The sequence below is a fragment of the Camelina sativa genome, chromosome 10 (assembly GCF_030686135.1).
Source record: "Camelina sativa cultivar CO46 ecotype springtype chromosome 10, ASM3068613v1".
Classification (NCBI taxonomy): Eukaryota; Viridiplantae; Streptophyta; class Magnoliopsida; order Brassicales; family Brassicaceae; genus Camelina; species Camelina sativa.
In genome coordinates, this window is record NC_141889.1 from 13070882 (window position 1) to 13086779 (window position 15898).

At 31.8% G+C, this 15898-nt stretch overlaps 2 protein-coding genes and 1 long non-coding RNA gene across 11 annotated transcripts; 2 read left to right on the plus strand and 1 right to left on the minus strand.

Moving 5' to 3' along the window:
• Nucleotides 1–2456: 2456 nt before the first annotated feature.
• LOC104720363 (putative F-box/kelch-repeat protein At1g13200) lies at nucleotides 2457–4171 on the plus strand. Its single transcript, XM_087470328.1, is given in 2 exon segments — nucleotides 2457–3467; nucleotides 3845–4171. Coding segments are annotated over 2 exon segments (1299 nt in total). The 5' UTR covers nucleotides 2457–2477; the 3' UTR covers nucleotides 4154–4171.
• Nucleotides 4172–4616: 445 nt separating this feature from the next.
• Nucleotides 4617–7429, minus strand: LOC104718905 (nitrilase 2-like). Of its 9 annotated transcripts, none has more exons than XM_087470322.1 (5): nucleotides 7029–7429; nucleotides 6442–6621; nucleotides 5444–5733; nucleotides 5074–5314; nucleotides 4617–4963 (listed from the first exon to the last, which is right to left on the minus strand). In XM_087470322.1, the coding sequence occupies exons 2-5, from the start codon at nucleotides 6515–6517 to the stop codon at nucleotides 4824–4826; spliced, it is 747 nt and encodes a 248-aa protein (XP_087326448.1). In that variant the 5' UTR covers nucleotides 6518–6621; nucleotides 7029–7429; the 3' UTR covers nucleotides 4617–4823. The 9 variants fall into 9 exon arrangements, with proteins under 9 accessions (XP_087326448.1, XP_087326451.1, XP_087326447.1 ...); XM_087470325.1 differs by having other exon boundaries at nucleotides 5074–5355; nucleotides 6708–7429; XM_087470321.1 differs by having other exon boundaries at nucleotides 6708–7427.
• An 82-nt stretch (nucleotides 7430–7511) lies between these two features.
• On the plus strand, nucleotides 7512–8433 carry LOC104718903 (uncharacterized). The gene is made up of 2 exons (XR_756476.2): nucleotides 7512–8010; nucleotides 8107–8433. It is a non-coding gene; the product is annotated as an uncharacterized LOC104718903 (long non-coding RNA).
• The last annotated feature ends 7465 nt before the right edge of the window (nucleotides 8434–15898 follow it).

Below are 15898 nucleotides of genomic sequence, written 5' to 3' on the forward strand. Positions count from 1 at the left end.
AAACAATGATTTGTTAGTTATTGATAAATAGACAAATATATAGAGAGTTCAAAAGATATGAATAAATAGACACACCTCTTAGATCGAAAATTTATGATGAATAAATATAAATAAGATATAGTGAAAAGACACAACTCTACAATGAAAAGATACAACCGTTTGAACTTAAAATTAAAAAAAAACAATTTTTTTACGACCGTTTGAATTAAAATCGTTTGAATGAAAATTTTTTGAATTAAAAACAATTTTTTACGACAGATACAACCGTTTGAATTAAAATCACAATTGTTGTGTCTATACTTGATTATACCTACAAACTCATATAAACTGCTTTTAAATAGAAGACATCTTTATTACCATATTCAAAAGTCAAATCCAAAAGCTCACTATATAATCCATCTAACTCTTGAAAAAAAACTCTAGGTATTTTCATTAAATTTTTATATATATAATTAACTAAAAGTTGTAAATTAGATTCATCATTCCAAAAATCTTTTGTTAAATCAAGAATTGGAAGAATTTCTTTAATTTTAAAAGAATGAATGCTAGAGAATAATTTAGAGAACTGTAAAAATCGTTGAGATTGAAGTTTTATATTATTTTGTGTCATGGCAAAAAATAAAAACAGTTCAAACAGACAAATATATATAGATTTCAGTAGATACGAATATTCGAATAGACACAATTCTACAATGAACGTTTGCAACTTTTTAAAAAAAAACCGTTATAATAAACAATCGCAACTTTTTGTAAAACACATAATTTAAATTTTCTACAGATTTTTTAGAAAATCATCCAAAATATACGATTAAAAAAACACAAATTTTGGTGGCATTTATTCGGATTGCTATTATATATAGATGTGTTTTTAATTCTAAGACACAAACTTTGTAACTAAGATTTGTAAAAACGCTTCAGCTACAAAGATTTTGATATTCTTTTTATTATCCTATGTTGGTTAAACATGTTTTATTTATTTGTTTCCCTTTTATTCTTTTCATAAAAACTTCTTCATTCACCCCAAGTATCGCTCTAGGTTAAAATCTTGATTGGAGAAAAAATTGATTTTTCATAAACAAAATCCAAAAACTACCGTAGAATCTACTACCATTCAAGGCCTTAGTTGAATCAATCTTAATATTTACTTTTGTTTGAGAAAAAACGGCCGATTTTACAGTTCGGGTAAGCATAACTATTACCAGTTGACGGAGATCATATCAAAGAACGTTACCGACCACATCCAAAGCCCTGACTACAAACCGCCTCACAAGCAACACACGCTGTCAGCTTGAGGGGCTTCTCTTCGCAGCTCCAATCCGTAACATTATATCAAACTTGGTTTTCTTGTTGGACTAGCTTTTTCCTATCCTAATAGCTTTATTGTACTGTTCTGTTATAGGTTCCACAAAAGGTTCTCTCAGTCTAGCCAAGCTCTAGCAAACCTTTTTGTACTTATTTTTCTTTTGTCGTTGATTAATAAATTTAACGTTGCAACAACAAAAATATAGAGATTTTAAAATGTAAAAGATAACACTAACATTTCCAATGCGATGTATAAATCAACGTCACCAACAAGTCACCAACAAATACGACAACCTGAATAAGAATAAAATATGGTTAAAAATATTTACATATTAAATATGGTTAACGTAGTGTTGGCCCAGTGGTAAATCTCCCAGGTGGAAATAAAAATCTCCAGAAAACTCTATTTCTTAGGGGCTAAACATAATTCAGTTCGAAAAAAATATATACAGACAAACATAACAAATAAGAAGTGATATTTCTTTCATTATTTACTCTACCCTCCCAATACCATGATTATATATATATATATATATATATTTGTTTTTATACGTGTCTTTCATATGTATTAATTTAAGTATATCTAATATGAAAATAGATAATTAATGGTTTATCTGGTTTTGAAAGAATTTTAATATATAATGATATAATTAAATTAAATTAAATAGATAATGATGTGTTTAAGTTCAAAATAAATTACAGGTATCACAAGGAATATAACGTGTCAGATGTTTAGAAGAATAGTTTAGATGAAAACCTTACTTTATTATATCTCCTTTCAAGCTGAAAATTTGAATTACTTTATAGTTTATATTAATTAATTTAGTTTAATTGGTCATATAAAAGTCAGTTGGGTTAGTGAATATGATCAAATTAGCAGAACTTTTTAAATTAAATTTGTTAACTTTTATTATAGAAATTCACCTTCTATAATATATTTGATATAAAACCTTACTTATGGATCTAGATATATAAATGGTTGATTTAATTCCATTTATTGAATTGATATTAATTTATTTCCAAGTGTGACGCGATCTTGAGAATTAATTATAAGAGATTTTTATATACTCTTGGGTTATATTAATTCGATGAACAAGATTTTTGTTTTGACATACGAAAGACTTTTTGTATTATTCCATTAGCTAGAGATTAACATTCCAGAGAAGCGAGTGGAGATGGCTTCATCGTCACAAAGAAAGAGAAAGAGAAGAAGAATAATAAGGAAACGAAGAAGAAGAAACGAGAAGCAAGTGAAGGCTCCATCTTCCTTACCAAACGACGTCCTAGAGGAAATCTTTTTAAGGTTTCCCGTGAAAGCCATAATCCGACTCAAGTCTCTCTCAAAACAATGGAGATCGACGATCGAGTCCCGCAGTTTTGAAGAGCGACACTTGGAGATCGCTAAGCAAGCCTGCGTTGATCATCCCAAGGTCATGATCGTCACCGAAGAAGACCCCTTACGAGGACCCGGGATTCGTCCAGACACAGACATTGGTTTTAGATTATTCTGCTTGGAATCAGCTTCTCTACTATCCTTTACCCGTATCAATTTCTCTCCAGGGTTCTTCCACCAGAACAAAGTTTCTGAAAGCTGCGATGGTCTGTTCTGTATACATTCACCAATGTCACATTCTGTCTATGTTGTTAATCCGGCTACAAGGTGGTTCCGTCAACTTCCTCCTGCTAGGCTTCAGATTTTGAACCACAAGTTTAACCTCACTGACCGTGAGTGGGATATATGTGATATAGAAGTGAAATCAATAGCATTCGTGAAGGCTACTGATTACAAATTAGTGTGGTTGCACAATTCCGATAAATACAATGATGATCCCTCGAGTCCAAACAAAGGAGTTACCAAGTGTGAGGTTTTTGACTTTAGGGCAAATGCTTGGAGGTACTTGGTTTTCACTCCAAGTCATCGGATATATATCATGACCAAAAGCCAGCATATGCAAACAGCAAACGGGTCGGTTTATTGGTTCAAGGAACCATATAATGCAACAATCGAAGTAGTGGCTTTGGATATTCATACCGAAACATTTCGGTTGCTGTCTAAGATTAATCCGGCGATTGCTGGTTCAGATCCTCACCATATTGATATGTGCACTTTGGATAATAGTTTGTGTATGTCGAAAAGGGAAGACGTTACGATGATTCTGTTGGAAGTTGATTCATAGCTTAATCCTACAAAAGAGAAACAGAGAAGAGCTTAGAAGAGTAAGCAACAGAAGAAGATGTCGAAGAGAAGAAGAAGTGTTGATCATAGGAAGAAGAAGAAGAACATTAGATAAAAGGCTTTTGGGCCATAAAAGTGATGAAGTCCAATGTTAATGGGTTTGGTTGTTTTAAGTAATGTGTTTAGGTTAGAAGTAGTATTAGTATAAATATGTTGTATTGGTGTAAGAGACATGTGTGTGAGATTAAGGAGAAAGAGGTTGTAGTGGCTAAACCTAATCTATAAGAGATCCATCATCAAGAACAAGTAACAATGTAGATAGAAAAGAGATATCTCTCTAATTGTTCTAGAGGGTTTGTGAGTGAGGAACAAATCAAGAACAATGGAGAGATGAGATGAATCTAACCATGGGAGAAGATTTTCACCATAGATTTGCTTTCTTGTCCGTCTTCTCGGGTTGAGAGTCGTGATAAATTTAAATGGAGCCAGAAGGATATGGTAGAGCCATCGACACCCGTGGCGGTATGCAAGAATAAAAAGATCCTGCTCTCACATCGCTACTCTCGCGGTCTGGTAAAATATGATCCCTTAACAAAGTCTCTCCATTACTTTTTCCGACATCCTTGGTCTAAGGGAAAAATCACTTATTTTCAGAGTTTGATATCTCATCTATAAATCCTTTTTGTTTGCTGATCTAATAGTTGCAACTTTACACAAAAAAATAACTGTGTTACAATAAACAATTACAACTTTTTGTAAAACACACAATTTAAATTTTCTACAAATTTTTTTAAAAAATTAACAAAAGGTACGATTGAAAAAACACAAATTTTGATGGCATTTATTCGGATTGCTATTATATATAGATTACCGTCCACTTTTATCCCATCAGTCACACCTATCTAGAAACAAAACCGAAAACATGTGTAATCCAGTATACATAATGTTTTAGCATAATTTGTACTTTTGTTGTCAATTAATGGTACGTAGTCTTCTAAAAACATTTTTAAGAAAAATAAATAAAACTTAGATCTTTGGATAAATAAATGTATGTGTAATAGTGGTATATAATAGCATCAAAGCCTGATTTATAACAGTTAGCTACAAGGTTGGTATTACGACTAGACAACATCAGAGATTTATAACACTCTAACTTGAAAATAGCAGGCACAATCTTGAAATACAGGAGAAGAGACGATTGGTTTCTCAAACATAGATCTTACCATATCCAATTGGTCCTTTCCATTATAGAAAACAAGAAAAAGATAAACAGAATTTAGCATAAAATTTTGAACTGGACTCCTTCATATGACTAACATCAACTGAGGAATCACATAATTTTTGATTATTTGTTTGAGTCATCCTCTGCTTTCTCCACCTTTGACACAAATGTAACTGGTTTCTTCGGGTGCTCATTAACGGTCAAGCTGAGAACATTTGGCTTGGAGTAATGTCCAACCACGTCAAAGTATAACTTGGCTCTAGCTATCTCACCAAGATTTGGATGAAAACAAATAACGTTTAACGATATGGTTAGCTCAAGAAATTTGATATAGCCTAAGATGAAATTTAAAGAAGAGTATATATATTTATACCAAGATCAGCTGTGATGAGACCCTCTGATTCAAAGTTTGGTCCGGCGAGAACCTGTCCCAAAGGTGAAATAATGACACTTCCGCCTTGGGAGACGATAGCATCGTGTTCTTTGTTGTTGTCCAAGTCGGTAAACAAGTAATCAGGATGCTCAGGGAAATCTTTACGCTGACAGAATTGGCATGCTGACAACACGAAACATCCACCTTCCATCGCAATATGAAGCATGTGCGATTGCCATTCCTTAGAACCATCAGCAGTAGGTGCACAATAAATCTCAATGTCTAGAGCCAAAAAATCAAATATTTTTTTTTGAGGGAATCTTTTATCAAAAGGCTAGATGTGGCGCACTACATTGAATTAAAAGCTTACCTTTGGCATACAACGCAGTTCTGTAGAGGGGCATCCTATTCTCCCAGCAAATAGCAGCACCTTGCCAATGGGAGTGTCGTAAACGGGGATGGTTGATCCGTCCCCTTGACCCCATATGCAACGTTCCAAAGTTGTGGGCATGAGTTTACGGTGCTTACCCAAGAACTGACCTTGTGGACTGAAGAAAAGAGCTGTGCAATAGAGTGTATACCCATCTTTCTCTATCGTTCCCATTACCAAGTACACATTGTTTTCCCCGGCCAAGTCTGCTAATGTTTCTACTTCAGGGCCTGCAGGTTCATCACAAAACCAAAACAAAGGAAAAGAGGGAGAGTATCATATTAATAAATAATACTTTACACAAATTCGGTTTCCAAAACACTAATCTAGTTAATAAATCTTTATACATTTTAAAAGTATAACAAAAAATACCATGCTAAAGGATCCGGTTTTATGCAGATGGCTAATCTAGTTAACACCGCTTTTTTTTTTTTTTCCTTTAATCCACTACATGGGTGATCCCAAAAAAAAAAAAAAATTGGTTACTACTGTATCTATAAATTCACTAGGGGTAGTGCAGAAATCCTAATAGTTCAATAAGAAGATGATGTAAACTTTAAAACATGTATGATGTAAAATATATGAATCCATATATTGGTATATGACCCCTTACCCTTTGGCCACGGATAAAGAAAATTTAATTAAGAACAGTAACCTAATTTGCAAGTGACAGATACCATCCGATACAAGGAATAGTCAGATATATAACGAATCGAGGATGAATCAATGAATATCTGAATATTCGTATTTTTTTGGGACCATGTAGGAGTAGATCTTAAGATCGGGTGGTGTATTGTGTGAGCACTTGGATAACTAAGTACTGAAAAATTAACGTTTATCATAGTTGTTGATTGGAAAAGGCTATGTATTAAAAAATCATTTTAAACTTAACTTTGCGAAAGAAAAAAAAAAAAAAAAAAAAGCTAGTCAACCGATACCAGGAACTTGAATGGCAGAATCATGGTACTTGCGGAACTCATCACGACCTTCCTCGTTGAAAACGCCCACAGCCATACCGAACCTAAACCCCCGAGGATACCCACAGATGAACGCCTCGGGGAACACCACCAGCTCCGATCCATTGCTCGCTGTCTCTACGATATACTTCTTCGCATTTTCTATAAATTTCAAGAACTTAGAGAATTACATAAATTTAACATAGCTAAAGCATGGAAATCAAGGAGATGGCTAGCTAGACAATTACCTAGAGTGGCGGGTATATCGTTGTAGACGGTGCCGGTCCAGTGAAATTTGTGGCCCAATACAAAATAATTACTTTTTAATGGATTTTATAGACAAAAAAATAAAACTGAAACTAAATCTTAAAATTTTGGAAAATGAAGCATATTTTTGCAATAAAAAAGTAGATAAATTTAAAACTTGAGGCCAAATCTGTAACTTTCATAAAATTGAGGCCTATTTTTGCAGTAAAAATATTTTTTGAGGCCTATTTTTGTTACTAAAAATCTCAAAAAATATGGAGACTCAACACCCATGTGTCATAAGAATGAGTGAAGGGCCGGACCTGGTTGTAGACGGTGGAGGCTTGGTCAATGGTAGCTCGTACCATGTGGATGCCACATATTGTGTACAACAATACACCAGCCACGTGGATGCCACAGATCATCTGACTCAACATCGTTTAACTCTGATTTAGTACTGTTCGAATAGATGTTGAAATTAACGACATTTCATTTAGTTTAGATAGTAAATTTAAATTTTAATACAGCTTAAGTTGTTATTTGCATAATATTGAAGTTTAAATATAAAAAAACGTTTGACAAATAGTTGGGGTTGATTTTGGCCATTCTCCGGTAGCTCTCGTACACTAAAGCGTGAGGCACCACGGTTGCGTTTTTGAAAGTTGACATGATTTCTTCCGTACCAGACATATCAACTCAAGCTTTTGTTTTACGTTGGTGTGGTGACACTGCGAGACTTGAGAGGCAATTATATAGACTATTTTTTTTTCTTTTCTTATTTTACTATTGGTTAATATGTGAGAGAAGATAATATGTGGATTCTCCACCTCATAAACTGTCCAGAGAAAAAACATACCCCATATTGACATATTCTATGCATGGCTTTTTTTTGTTTTCGTACGATCTAATCTTTTTATTTTATTTTCTCTTTTTACGTTTTTTTTTTACTATTTTTCGTATGATCCTATCTCACAATTTGAATATAATTATCTTTTTTTGGGATGATATATATTTACTATATAGTCATCACAACTAAATTTAAAACTATTAACTTATTAAAAAAAAGTTACACATTACAATCTCATTATTAGCAGTACTAATTTATGTCAGAGCATCCTTGAAAGATCAAGGAATATAAATAGACTCAAGACCATCCTGAGGCATAATTTATACTGTCCAACTTAATTATTTTAATCTTTCTTTTTGCAACAACTAAGGGAAACCCTAGTTCTCTCTATCTCTTTGTTCTTCATCTTTTCCAACCAAAATCATTCACATATGTTCACTACAGATCTCAGCCAAATGGTAAATCTTATTGTTGTTTCACTATGTTTGAGACTAATGATTTTACTTATACATATCACAATCTTTAATTCTCAATTCTTTAAATTTCTTTTGCAGATCTCATAAACTTTAGATTATTAGAAAAGCTTGGAAGAGGTGAGAGAGGAATTGAAGATAGGACTCTAAAATTTCATATGTGTCTGCTTCCACAGTTCTCATCCCAGATCTTTTTCTCCATCTTCATCTACATCTGGGATTTCTGAGTTTTTTTTCTGGGTTTGTTCTTATTTAAGAAATTTTACTCATATCTTTACAAGAGGGATTGTTGTAGCAGATCTAGTTCTTTTTCATGTCCTGATTTATTTAGCGTTTTTAATTTTTGTGACATATTTTTATTTTATTTTAATTTTATACAAAAAAAATAAATAATTAATCTTTCAAATATTTTAATTTTTTTTATCAAAAAACATAACGGTTGAAAAACCGTCGGTAATTTAATTCCGACCTTTTCAGATGCTCGGTAATCGGTCGAATTTTTCCAACAGATTTGTGACCGTTTATTACCAACCGATTTTTGACCACTACTATCGGTCACAAATTTCCGACCGATTTCCAACCAAAACAATTTCCGACCAACGATTTCCAACCGATTTACTATCGTCGGTTTATGGTTAGAAATGCTTCTTTCCAACCGTTTCCTGACTGATTTGGCAGTCGGAAACTGCTATGTTTTCTTGTAGTGACAGTAATAAAAAACACTTCGAAAGTTTTTGAGTACTACTCCTTATGCTAAATCTAGTTAATGTGAAATGATATATATATATATAAAGTATGATAGTCTAAATTTAATGTGGGGTTACATGCTATGATCATAACTGTATGTATAATGCGTTTTTCCTAACTTTCTTATATTATGTACATCTATATTAACATTTTTGAAGTACGTCTTGTGTTATGCCCTTTTAGTTTTGTTTATTTAAAAAGTTATTTACAACATTAACCCCTAAAAAGTTTTCAAAACTAACATCACATCAGATTTTTTTCCTAAATATTTTAAATTTCATTCCAACTAAAAAATAATAGCAATCAATATGGAAATAAAAACTATCATATCTTTAACCACACATTCTGTTGTGTTTTGAATCTGAATCCTTCACAAACAAAGAAAACAACAATTTGATTTCCATTTCGTTTTCCAAAACCTATGAGCTTTGATTCTTAACGTATGAAAAACTTTGATTGATATTTATTTAAATATTATAATTAACATATATATAAACTTAATAAATAAATTAATTATTACGGATATGTAAATTTTAAAAAAAACTTACCATATAATGTGGTTATATAGTAGATGAGTTATAAAGAGAACATATTGGAATTAATAAAATATTATTAAATTTGTGTTAACACGGGTTAAATCCTCATTTAATTATTTATCAACACTACTAATATTGGAATATTTGACATAAAATCAAGTTGATTTAATTAAGATTGTGTTAAATAATTAAATCATTAGGAAAAATGTGACTTAATCACAACGTATAAATTACTTATTATGTATTTAGATCCCTTATTTTTTTGTTATAATAATTAAAAATCAAAATAGAATCTCAAACACTAAACAAAAAATATATAACAAACAAATGGTCATGAAATGTATTGCGGGTTAAAAAAATAATATAAACATTTAGCTGCACAACACCGGAAGATTTAGTGATTTTTCTATTTACAAAATCTTTAATATTTAACAAATAAATACAGCATAAAATATAAATTATAACAAAAATTATATGTCTGCGGTGTACCGCGAGTTAAAATCTAGTTTTTATTATTATTGGTTTATATATGTGCATATTGGAATAGTGGTTGAAAACTATAACCACATAAAGAGGTGCATGTATGCACATATATAAACGATTATTAATGTAAGGATGTACTTCTGTGGGCACCTTGACAGTTACAAAAGAGAAGAGGTGTTCCTTTTGTGATAGAAAAGAAAATTACAATTAATTAAGACAGGAAGAGAAACGTAATTGCCATTAAAGGAGAGATTAAGGGCAGTCAAATAAAACATTAAGGAAGAAGGATTTTTTTTTTTCTGTTTTTTGTAAACCAATGAAGAAGGATTTGTAACTGCGATTTTAGTGATTAATCTAACCATAAACACTCTTTGATTTTAGTGAAGTCAAAGACATGAAGAGAAATCCTTATGCAAAACCTAGTTGATGTGATTTTTAATCTAACCATAAACACTCTTTGATTTTTTCCTCGTTTTGACGAATCACTAAAATCGCAGTTACAAAGATGAAATAAAATATAATTCTCAAGATGATATAGATATAGATATGATTAAAGAGATTTAATACCTTAAACACTCTTTTATAAAGGACAAAAAGACAAACCATAATCTATTTTATTTTATTATGTTCGATGTTTAGCGATGATTGAATCCACACTTTCTTTTTTTTTTTTGGTAAGAGAATCCACACTTTCTTTTATGGTTAGATTAAATCAAAATCAAACCAATAACAGCAAAATCTTTTGCCTCACCACTGATAAAGTTACACATTACTACCAAAAAATCATCTGAAGACCATATGTTTTTCCTAGAGCATCCTTGAAGGAAGGTAAATCAACTGAAAACCGTAATTTTCAACTGTTATTTTAAGGTAATACTTAAACCATTTCGAATTTTTTTACTAGACCTTATGCAAAATCTAGTTAATTTGAATTTGATATATTTGTCTTGATAATCCTTCTTTCTAATTTCGCAAGTTACAAAAATTATATATATGATACATCCGTCATTATTGGTTTATATAGCAATGGTAAACCGAGGTGCATGTGTGCAGCATATATATATATATATATATATATACTTGTGGAACACGAGTTCCTGACGTGAAATAAAAGAAAATCACAATTAAGACATGAAGAGAAACGTAACTGCCATAAAAAGAGAGAATACGGCCAGTAAAAGAAAACTTTAAAGAAGAAGGATTTGGATTCAAAAGAATCGATTTAAGTGATTGGTCAAAAGGAGGAGAAAATCAAATTGAAGACTTGGAATCCACAAGGTCAAATAAACATGAATAAGTTCGTCTTTCTTCTTTTACAAAAAAAGTGTTTATGGTTAGACTAAATAATAAAATAATTTTCACAAAACACACCAATTTTTATTTTTCTTTCATAACAAAGTCAATTACATCTTTCATAGAATAGCCACAATGTTATTTTTAGACAACAATGCTCTCTAACCAAACTATTTTGGTTTGATTTTTTCCCATCAAATGTAACAGTTCTTTGATTAAATTAATTAATTTCAATAATATATAAATAAGTAAGGATAAAGAAAATGAAGAGAGAAGAAACGAAGAAGTGAAGATGTTTTGTGGTAAAAAAGTCATTGTTCTTCTTCATTGTGGGGAAAAATAACTACAAAATAAACTTAAGTTTTTTGAATTTAAAACATAATTATATATGCTAGATTTGCAAGATTTATGTGTAAAAAAAATTAAAAACGTACAAACACAAAAGATTATGAAAAAACTGTGAATGGTGGCTGAAAATTTTTTAGGGTTGCAAAAGAGGGTAGTCAGGTTGCAGATGATTGCAAAATTACAAAATATCCTTCATTAATTTTTTTGTGTGTACGTCTATTAGATTATGTACTATTATGGAGTATATATCCAAATATACATGTTCACAGCCAACACAAAACTTATATTGTAGTAAGTATGTATACAATACATATGTTTTAGTTTTACAAGGGTTGTATACGATAACACGAGAATAAAGTACATAAAGTATAAAACAAGGGATAACTTAATTAATTTTCTAGTTCGTTTATAAAAAAAATATTAAAATAAAATAGTTACTATTTGTAACTTTGAAATGAGAGAGAACGTGATGTTGAGTCCCTCATGTAAACAATCACTCGTGTATGTATCCTAATTTCTCATTGTTTCACTTACTGTATATGTATATATGGCAATACTATTATGGTATACATATAATAATAGTAATTGGTTGGTCATTTGTAATATATTTTTTTTGTTTTCTTTTTAAACTCCCAACTTCTTTACCTCTATTTTTAAACTCATTATAAACTCTAAAACTCCACGCAAAGCACCTAAAATGACAAGTGAAATGCAAATATGATTAGACATGCTTTTTAAATAACAAATGAAGAGAAAAAAAGCTTTAACCCTCACAAAAGTACATGATATCATATACAATTTTGACAAATGCTGGAAATTAAACCCTAAATTGTATACGTACACAATCATATTGATTTCATGTACAAAATCCCTAAAACTTAAACCATAAATCATTTACGTACATGATATTGGTTTAAATATACACAACCCCTAAACGAAACCTAAAAATTACCTTAAGCCATTTACGTACATAGTCATATTGACTTAAACTTACATACTCTCTAAACAACCCGTATATGTAAAAGATCATCTTAACTTAAACGTACACAGTCCCTACACAACCCCTAACAATTAAACCCTAGAAAACCATAATAGGTACATATTAACTTAAGCATATATAACCCCTTCAAACATACAATGTCTTTCATGTCATACTAATTTTACTTCCGTCTCATGTACAAGATCTCAATATACATTGAATCTGTGTACGTACACAATCTCAATATACATTAAACTCGTGTACGTACACAATCTTCCTCTTGATAGATCTGACATGTTGAAAGGAACATCTTCCTCTTGTAGCACACTGGTTAAATTCATCTCAGATTTGATGTATTTTCGGGTTCAAAACCCGGCAGCGGAAATCCTTTTTTTCTCTAAAAGATGTAATAATTTGTTTGTTTCAACATATAAATACATCATGAATTCATATATTTTCAAAAGATCTATTGTAGCATACTGGTTAAATTCATCTCTGATTTGATGTATTTCCGGGTTCGAGGCCCGGCAGCGGAAATCTTCTTTTTTCTCTAAAAGATGTAATAATTTGTTTCTTTCAACATATATATACAGCATGAATGAATATATTTTCAAAATATCTCTTGTAGAACACTGGTTAAATTCTTCTCAGATTTGATGTATTTTTGGGTTTGAAGCCCGACAGCGGAAATCCTCGAGTTCGAAGCCCGACAGCAGAAATTCTCTTTTTTTTTTCTAAAAGATGTAATAATTTGTTTAATTCAACATATAAATACAGCATGAATTCATATACTTTCAAAAGATCCGTTCTCGGAGACTGGTTAAATTTATCTCTTATTTGATGTATTTTCACGTTCGAAACCGAGCAGCAGAAATTCTACTTTTCTCTAAAAGATGTAATAATTTGTTTGTTTCAACATATAAATACACCATGAATTCATATACGTTATCTATGATTTGATGTATTTCCGGGTTCGAAGCCCGGCAGCTGAAATCCTCTATTTTTCTCAAAAAGGTATAAAAATTTGTTTGTTTCAACATATAAATACAGCATGAATTCATATATATTAAAAAGATATGTTATAACACATTGGTTAAATTCATCTATGAATTGATGTATTTGCGGGTTCGAAGCCCGGCAACGGAAATCCTCTTTTGCTCAAAAAGATATAAAATTTTGTTTGTTTCAACATATAAATACAACATGAATTCATAAATTTTCAAAAGATCTGTTGTATCACACTGGTTAAATTCATCTTTGATTTGATGTATTTCCGGGTTCTAAGCCCGACAGCGGAAATCCTCTTTTTCTCTAAATGATGTAATAATTTGTTTATTTCAACATTTAAATACATCATGAATTCATATACCTTTAAAAGATCCGTTATAGCATACTAGTTAAATTCATCTATGATTTGATGTATTTCTGTGTTTGAAGCCCAGCAGCGGAAATCCTCTTTTCTCTAAAAGATGTATAAATTTGTTTGTTTCAACATATAATTATAGCATGAATTCATATATTTTCAAAAGATCCGTTGTAGCACACTGGTTAAATTCATCTCTGATTTGATGTATTTTTGGGTTCCTATCATTTATAAATAGAGCCTCGGATTCCTGATAGTTCTCATTTATGTCTTTCTCCTGTAGCATGAAAGAATAATTCTAGAGGACCCTCCTACAAAGGAGCTAGGTCCATAAACCGTCATATTCTCCTGAAATGGCTATGAAAAAGCAAGAAAGTTATTTGAATCTTCAGCTATAAAGGGTGGATCCGACTCCATTAGCCACAAGCTATATGGTGCCATAGAGAGGGTATCATTTACATACTTTAACCTTTCATCAAACACACTTCGACTCTTCTGAGACGATAAAGCATTCCCAAAATTGAAAACTACTCCTTTTTCTTTGTTAATCTCCTGATGGAAGATATGTAAAGGCTCCAAACTAAGAATAGACTTCTGAGCCAGAGGATCCTTTTCCACTTCTCCAATTGATTGATTGACCTTATCCTCTCTAAGAAGCTTTTCTTCTTCAGTGCCAACTCTAAGATATTGTCTCATTCCTTCTAAAACCACATATGAAATTCTCGGTCTTCCTCTATTTGATCCAATCCAACTTGACTTTCTTCAAGCACCCCAAACAAAGGATCTGGTTCTTTTAGAACCGGAACTTTCATCAGTTTTTCTATTGGAATCCCACCTTTCCTTGCATTAGACAAATCAAGATTTTTCTTGAGCAATATCGGACATAAGGAGTTTTTATGAGTCATTCTTTGCCATTCATAGCATCTTCTCTGCACTCTTTCATACTCGAAGAAAACTGAAGCTATGCCTCCTTTTGGAAGATTAACTAACTTTGAACACCTTAGAGGTCTGGAGACATCGAACAGAACCTTTGTTTTGACAAAATCTTGTAGTTGCAGCTTCTCTGTGTCAAAAGAAATCTCTAGGAATTGACCAATTTGTTCACCTAGCGCTATAAGAGACTTGTTTGCGTGGAAATTTATTGGCAGTTTCCACATTTGAATCCAGACTGGAGTGAATTGAAGATAGTTATCCCGTGGATTTTCATACCATCTATCCACCATTATAGTTCAATCGTTAAACGTGTGAAGACCTTTCTCTAACATTTCCACCAAGTCATGTTCAGAATGAATGAAAAACTGAAACTTTTCCTTTGATAGAGCCACTCCTCTACATCTTCCGATCTTCTGCCACTTACGTGGCATATTACGAATTAGCTGGTCCATCGGTTGACATTCATGGTTAAGAGTGCGGCCTACGAAACTAAAGACATTTCTTTCACAAGAAGAATATTCTGATAGATCTGGCATGTTGAAAGGAACATCTTCCTCTTCTCGCGACATTTCCATCAACGCTCTATCCATGGCTCACGACATCCCTTTTATCTCAGAGAACTAAACAGATCTGAGAGACAAAAACTCAAGCTTCACACACCACTTTTTCCAAGATCTGAAATTTGTCACATAATTGATCGGAGAAAGTATCAACTTAAACTGTAAAAACTCGAAAAGAAATTCCACGAGATATAAACTTAGGATGAAATAAACAGGGCAAAAGACTTGACCCGGGTGAAAAGTGTTAAAAAGATAGTGTTTTACTCTAGTCAAATCTCTATTCTATCCCTAATGTAAGAGACTAATTTAGAAAAAGGATCCTACAAGAAATCGCCCAAACTTTTGGAGACTCTAAAAAGCAAATTGTTAAAAGCAGAAAATGAGAGATTTTTTTAAAACACCAAACCTATATAGCCAAAAAAAAGACACTAAACCTATCTTTATACCTAACGTCCACAATAAATGTGTACAATTGCAGCCGCTTCAAACGTCTTGTCGTCTTTTAAATAGCTTGCTTCTTTGTTCCAAGGGTATAGCTTTTACCAACCATGCCATAAAACATAAAAATGGCATCCGCAAAAAGTTTTAACTGAATGTGGAATTCCCATCAGAACATTTTTTTTAAATTCCC